Source organism: Thunnus albacares, chromosome 18, assembly GCF_914725855.1.
Source record: "Thunnus albacares chromosome 18, fThuAlb1.1, whole genome shotgun sequence".
Taxonomy (NCBI): domain Eukaryota; kingdom Metazoa; phylum Chordata; class Actinopteri; order Scombriformes; family Scombridae; genus Thunnus; species Thunnus albacares.
In genome coordinates, this window is record NC_058123.1 from 931,228 (window position 1) to 938,455 (window position 7,228).

The following is a 7,228-nucleotide window of genomic DNA, read 5'->3' on the forward strand; positions in this document are numbered from 1 at the left end:
GAAAACATCATTATCCAGAGTTGATCTAATATTCTTCAGGATATGTTCATTATGATGATGTGAGCTGTGTTTTCTTTGAGTCTCTGTCAGACTTGCTGCTCAGAATAAAGTCAAACAGACATTTAATGAACAAAGTTCAGCAGAAGCTTCAACAGATTCAGAAAGCAGCTGATGATCCAGTGAAGACACTCTGAGCAAACTGGTTTCATCAAGCTCACATTTTATTCATGATTCACAGAAAAATGCATCAAGCAGGATATGATTTAATGTAGAATAACACAATATACTGCAATCACTCAAATAGAGCTTGTTAGAAAATAAAGAACATGAATGAATACAAGTTTTCCCACATGGCCTGTGTCATCTGAAATATTAAATTAATCATTACAAGCTGTATGATTCAAATACACATGAAGAAAATCTCATCAAACAGAAGCAAATGAGATTTCATGACTCCACTCAAAAACACAAACATCAGAAAGTTGGATTCACGTCCAACACAGCAGAATATTTCTATGTTCTGTAACATCGTCTGAACAAACGAGAAAAACATTCAAATCATTCAAGTGAAAGAAGCTAAAGAAACATAATGTGTGTGTGTAGAAGATGATGTGACTGGTGTTTCTCTGTAACAGCAGGGAGGCTGTTGTACTCCTCATGAAGCACCAGGGGGCGTCTTCACTCCGTATTAAACCTGAGCTGTTAGCTGTGTTCAAAAACTGTTGCTGTGTTGAAAGCTCCAGAACAGTAAGTGGACCTTGAGTTGACCTTGAGAAAGTTTTGTCAGTTATTGCAGTACAAGTATGTATAAACCAGTTTGTGATGTAAATTATACAGTTAAAGTTTGTACTTTGTACTAACCTGAGGTGGCATACGTCAAACATCAGCAGAAATAAACTTTAATAACTTTGTTTGACTTTCTTTGTTTGTTGATGTTGTTTTGTCAAAAAAACAACAACAACCTTTTTTCACAACAAAAATGCAACTAAAACTAAATAAAAAGTCACTTTTGAAAAAGAAGAACTATACCGAAATGGTTAACATTTTTCTTCAACACAATGATCATGTGAAAGACAGACAAATAGACAAATAAAGTAATAATTGTTTTGGTTTATTGGTATAATTGGTAAATTGGTATATTACTTGTTGTCTACACAGCTGTCTGATGTTGTTCACCTGTCGCACCTTTAACTGCTTTTAGTTTACCATACATGTACCACATTGTTGCTCTGGTTCTTTCATCCACTCGACCTGCCATCTCTTTCAGTTTCTGGATCTTTTCTTTGCCTATCCTCCCCATTTTCTCGATCAGGAAGTCCAAGTGGACATAAGTGGACAATGAATTAACATTCAGAGCGATCCGCTCTAGATGCTCCACATGATGGTAGACCTCATCCAGCAGCTGAGTCTTCTCTGATTCCAGTTCATCCATCTCTGTTTGAAGATTTTCCAGAAGGCTCTTCTTTTGTTCATGATCTGACTTATTCTTTTCATACTTCTGTTTCACAAGTTGTTTAGTCTTCTTAACTCTCCTGGTCTTGTTCACATATCTCTTCTTTTCTTTCACATGAGCTGATGCAGGACACTTCCCTGTACAAACAGTACAGCAACCATCTTTCATGACCTCACAGTGTCCTGGACTCCAGGCCATTGTGCATCCAGGAAAGTGACAGTTCTCTTCACAGATGTTACAGGTGACAGCTGCTTCATAAAAAAACAAACCCCACGTCCCTCCATCAATAGGCTCTCTCTCTTTGTAGACCTCGTCAACTTCTACAGTGAACTCTTCATTCTTCTTCATCTCTTGTTCATGTTCCTTCAGAGCTTCTTTAGTCTGTTGGATCTCGTTCTGTTTTAGTTCAATTAACTTGATTCTGTCTTGCAGGTTGTGGATGCAGGCTGTTATTCTGATGTGTGCATTCATCACTTCAACAGTTGTTATCAACTTTTGAGGTTTAGATTTTTTCAGGAAGTCTGTGAATCGTTTCATTCCTGTCTCTGTTACCTTCCATGCAAACTCTAAAGCAAGCTGTTCTTCTTCTGTTCTCTGTTTGGTCTGGTTGTTATTAAACAGGAAGTGAACGGGCTGTTTCTTCTCAGTTTTGGCACATTTAATGTTTGCAGCTTCAAGAGCTTTCAGAGCATTTTCAGGTGTTGTTGCATCTGAGTGTGTGATGAGAGCGACAAGGTTTTCCTCCAGATCTTTTCCAAACAGAGACGTCACTGAATCAAAGATGTACATCAGTCGTTCACTCACTCGATTCTCACTCGCCTTCATCACCAGACCCACTGCATCAATTTCATGAACTCCATCAACTGAACGGAACAAGTCAAATAATCTTTGACTGATGATGACATCATGTTCAATCCCTCTGGTGTTTCCGTATCCAGGAGTATCGATGATGGTCAGAGAGAAGGGCAGAGTTTTATCTTCAAATCCAAAGATCTGGTACACCATCACATCTGATGTTTGACTCTCTGACTGACTTCTCTCCTCTCTCTCTACGATCTCAAACCAGATGTTGTCTTCAAACTTCACTCCCATGGTGTAGTTGACCAGAGTGTTGATCAGAGTAGATTTTCCTGTTCCTGTTTCACCTACAAGTAAGATGGTTTTGTTTTTCTTGATCAGGTTTTTCTCACCAACAGTTTTTCTTGTCAGAGTTCCAAACTTCTCTTCCTTTGGTCTCAGCTGGTAGACATCAGGAGATCTTGAAGCGATCTGAAGACTTTTGGAGGTGATGTCCTTGTATTTTTCTGGGATGTTACTGATCCTGTAGAAACAGAAGAAATCTGCTCAACACACATTAAAAATCTATGTAAAGATGTTTATCCTTCCCTCCATGTACGTCTTGAACATGTTAGTTAAAAACTACATCACGTAAAATATAATAAACCAAATAAAAATGTCTAATTGCTGATTTTGTCCAAACTGCTGCAGCTGTGTGTTTAAAGTGTTCTGGAGCTTGAAATGTTTTTGCTGTTGAGTTCATTTGTAGCAAATTTAACACAAACACAATTCAAAGTATCAGACATAATGCATTACGAACAATAAAAAGCAAACACAGCTTAAAATCCAAATTAAAACATCAGAAACCATTTTAAAGGAACTAGTCAAAGTTTTACAGTCAGTTCTTTGAGCAGATCTGCTCTCAGTGGCCAGGTTATGATGAACACAGTGAGATCTGATGTAATCCTTCACACAGAAAATAATGTTCAGCTCTCATTGACTCTGTCATTTTGTTTTATTTTTTAATAGTTACTTCATCATTATAATCACTATTTTTATGCCCTTTTATGCTAATGTTACTCACAGTGTTGCCATGGTGATGCTTGGTACACAGAGCTCCACACAGTGAAGATGAAACTGGTGATTGGTGTCTGAATGAAAAAAGAAATAATCAATAAAACTTTAAGCACATTTTCATTCATCAGTATTAAGAAAAGACGTGTAACAAGCAAAGATGTTAAAGAACAGCTCTGCTGTTCTTTCATGTTTAACGTCATTTTAAGTAAAGTCAGTTTTATTTCTATAGATAATAATATAAATAACATACGACCCCCTCTGTCCTCAGATCCTCACATGACCAAAGATCACATGTAACCAAAGATCACATTCATCAGTCTGTGACTTCTGATGAAGCTCTGAGATGATTTGAAGCAGCAGGATGAGAATCAGCTGTAATGTTTTGTTTTGTCCTGGAGGGAGCCGAACATGAAGGTGAAGATCTGGTTTACCTGTCAAGCTACGTTCCAGGTCTCAGGTGTGGTCACGAGCTTTGGGTGGTGACCAGCACCGTAACACATGAGACCCCCCACAGCTCACCCTGAGTGGACCTTTTCCTGCAGCACAGAGCAGGTGAATTTTAACATTTCAAACACACAATGAAATTTAACAGACGACTTTAGAACACTGAACAGTGATTATTAATCATTAATTGTATTGAGTACATTTTTTAACATTACAAACTATGAAGTGTCACAACTGTTGTCAAGGTGCTGATCCTGTCATGGCCATGATGTCCAGAGAGCTCTGTATTTCATTATCAAAGTTACTGTAAAAAGCCGACCTGCCCACTCAACTGAGACTGATACACAACTGAACTGTGAAGATACAACAAGCTTTTCCTTTAAGGCCAAATTATTTTATTTTAAATCAGTTTCTCAAACAGATCAACACAGATTACATCATCTGTGAGCACACCTTCATCTTAGCAACAGGACCACAGTATCAGTTTTCTTACAGGTGAATAGATGTGAACATATTTTGGTGTATATTAACTGTTTAAGTCCAGACTGTGAGTGTTTATTCTCAGTACTCAGAAGCCCCAAAATCTCTCCTGTGCTGCTTCTCACATATGTTTTAATTAGCTTCAGTTCTGAGAAGATCTTTCAGTGCTGGTGACACTCACAGGTGGAGTAAGAAATAATTTAATAGCTGTGGCTGCATCAGGAACATTTGGTAATATGAATAGAGTGTGCACAAAATCTTGAACTGAGCTGTGCTCAATTTCTTTATAGCGACACTAAAGTGCGTCTGAACGAGAGCACTTGTTCTGGAAAATCCACAGATTAGTCATCTTTGTGTTGGTCAGTGAGGGAACCTGCTGATTTATACATTTCATCATCAGGTTTTAACCAAAGTTCTCATGAGTGTAAAAACTCAAACCTCCGTGTCAGCTGTGTGAAGTACTGACACTGTGAAGTGCTGCTCTGCATTCAGCAGCCTTTCATCCTCACATAACTCATCAACATGTCTTCCGCTGCATCATGAATGATCAAAACCTCCTGACTGGGACAGACGGTGGGCAGTTTCTTTAATGCTGAGAAACACTCTCAGATATTTACTTGCCTGCAAAATATTGATGTTCTGTTTTTGAGGACTTTGTGAAACAGTGTTGACAGTTTCCAGAATTTTACCCTTCATCACTGTTTGGAGGACAAATTCTACTTTTTAAAAAAAAAATTGTTATTATAATAGTTGATAATAGTTGACAGGCGTGGCCCCCCGCCTTGCAGCCCAAATGGTAACTGAAGGAAAAAGGTGTCTTGAATGAGTTTGTGTAGCAGGCGGTCTGGACTGGAGGTGCAAATAACAGATGGATAGACAGTATTGTTTTCTGGGTGACACCTTATTTACTCTCAACTTCCCCATAAATACAGATAGAGATAATGATGTCATCCAAAACTTATTTGGCAAAGCAAATTAATAGGACACAAATTAATTTTGTGGAATATGAAGTTGCTTCTAGAATCATTTGTCCAAATAACTGTCGGCATCTCAGTGATGTACATATATCTAAAACTGGTTCTGGTTTGTAAAACACAGCAAAGAAGAACTTAAATCCAGTTCTTACAGGCTGAGGTTATAAGCTCCAGGATACAGAGGTTATAAGAGTTATTAGTTGTAGAAAACTGCTTTGTTAGTGGTAAATAAGTAAATTATTAATGTTTGATAGATCACTTCATACAAACGTTTGGGTTGGGTTTGGGTTTTTTTTTTACATGTCTGCCCTCGTCCAGCAAAACAAATTTAATTTCAATGTTATTGTACAATAATAAACGCAGATATCTATAAATATCAAGTTATTATGCAGAGTGAATGTTTTTCTGCCCCATTTTGTGTAGAGTCTAAAATCCTGATCTTAACATTTGAAAGTATTTCATCGTTGGTCTGTCAGAGTTTTCTTACCTGTGTTGTCGGCTTCAGGAAGCTGTGAGATGCTGAGGAGGCAGGAAGAGCAGAGAGGAGTCAGACTGCAGAGGTTTTATAGTCCATCAGAGAAGGGGCGGACTCTCTGTGGTCACATGATTTCACAGAAACTCTCCTCCCACCTCTCAGTTTCTCAACCTTTCTGTTTTCATTGTGTAATTGTCTGAAATGCCAAAACATCATGCTGCTGCAGGTGTTTGTGTTCTCACATATGTTGCATTCAGTTTAATTATCCTCCATTCAGACCAACACTGACTGTCATCACATCTCTTACAGGTCGAGTCTCTTCTGATGCAGATTGATTTTGGGAAGAGTCTTAATCTTTTTCTCTGGTCTGTTTTAACAAACTTGTAAGAACGAACTTTTAGAACGCTCTAATCAATATCCCTAGTTCTCACTCCAGAAAGACTTGGACCTTCTCCGGAAGTCAGCTGTTCATCAATGTCAAGATCCAGGTCCACTTTCAGACGAGCCTCCACAACCAGAAGCAAGCTGACCAGACACATGTCCAGACCTGTGTGATGGGTTTGAGGTGCCCTGGATGGATAGCGATGGGAGAGTTTTCAGCCAGTTCCCCATCATCGCCACTTCCTTCATATTCTACAGATTCATCTCAAGAAACTCTGTCAAAACAAGCACAAGCAGGCCAGAATCTAGACTCCCTTCCAAACACACCAGAAGCAGAGAAAGAAATCCTTTCAATGCCAATGATAGAGGCACCCAACCCCACAGAAGATGATTGAGAAACAATGAATGTCAACCACTCTTGGATTCAACACACAGCATGATTCTCCCTGGGAACAACAACTGAAGACTTGCTTCCTCGATGGCATGAATGAGAATATATAAGAAATAAATAACATCAAGTATGAAAACACTGCACTGGGTTGGAAAGAGATTGTTTAAACAAAATACAAAACCATGCTATCCATGCTGAAATACTCCAGAAATTAGCAGCAGCAAAAGTCACTGGGAACAAAGAAAAACTAACTGAAAGACTCCAAATGGCTACAAGCCATTCAAACGCTACAGCAGGGATGGAGCAAAGGTTGAGGGTGAGGCAGATTTACAGGGGCTGTGAAGCCCAGATCATTGGGACAGAGACGGTCCACAAGGAAATCAACAGAGAGGTAGAGGCAGATGACCAGACAGGTGATGGTGACCCACCGCCAGGGGGACCAGTACTACGATGTCGGGCGGTGGAGGCAGGGGAGGCCAACACTTCCGGTTAACACACCCCCAACACCTCACACTCACACATTCAGGGTACAGACAAACACATTCAAATGACAAAGATTTCACAATTACCTCAGAACTATTAGAGCACACAAACACTAATGTCTGACTCACATGTTCATGAAACCTGCAGACCTACATTGAACAGCCAGGATGAGCAAAACAGGGGAAACAGATTTTGAAAAGAAGTGGTTGGAGAAGGGACAGGAAAGTGATTTGTTCAGCAGTAATATGTTATATTGGAATGATGAAATGTGTGTATTGTCAGTAAACATGACC

The 7,228-nt window shown here is 39.2% G+C and overlaps 1 protein-coding gene across 1 annotated transcript; it reads right to left on the reverse strand.

Moving 5' to 3' along the window:
- Positions 1 to 203: 203 nt before the first annotated feature.
- LOC122968137 lies at positions 204 to 5,730 on the reverse strand. The gene is made up of 4 exons (XM_044333136.1): positions 5,693 to 5,730; positions 3,739 to 3,843; positions 3,315 to 3,381; positions 204 to 2,774 (listed from the first exon to the last, which is right to left on the reverse strand). Exons 3-4 carry the CDS (start codon positions 3,323 to 3,325, stop codon positions 1,151 to 1,153), a joined length of 1,635 nt encoding a protein of 544 aa, XP_044189071.1. The 5' UTR covers positions 3,326 to 3,381; positions 3,739 to 3,843; positions 5,693 to 5,730; the 3' UTR covers positions 204 to 1,150.
- Positions 5,731 to 7,228: the final 1,498 nt, after the last annotated feature.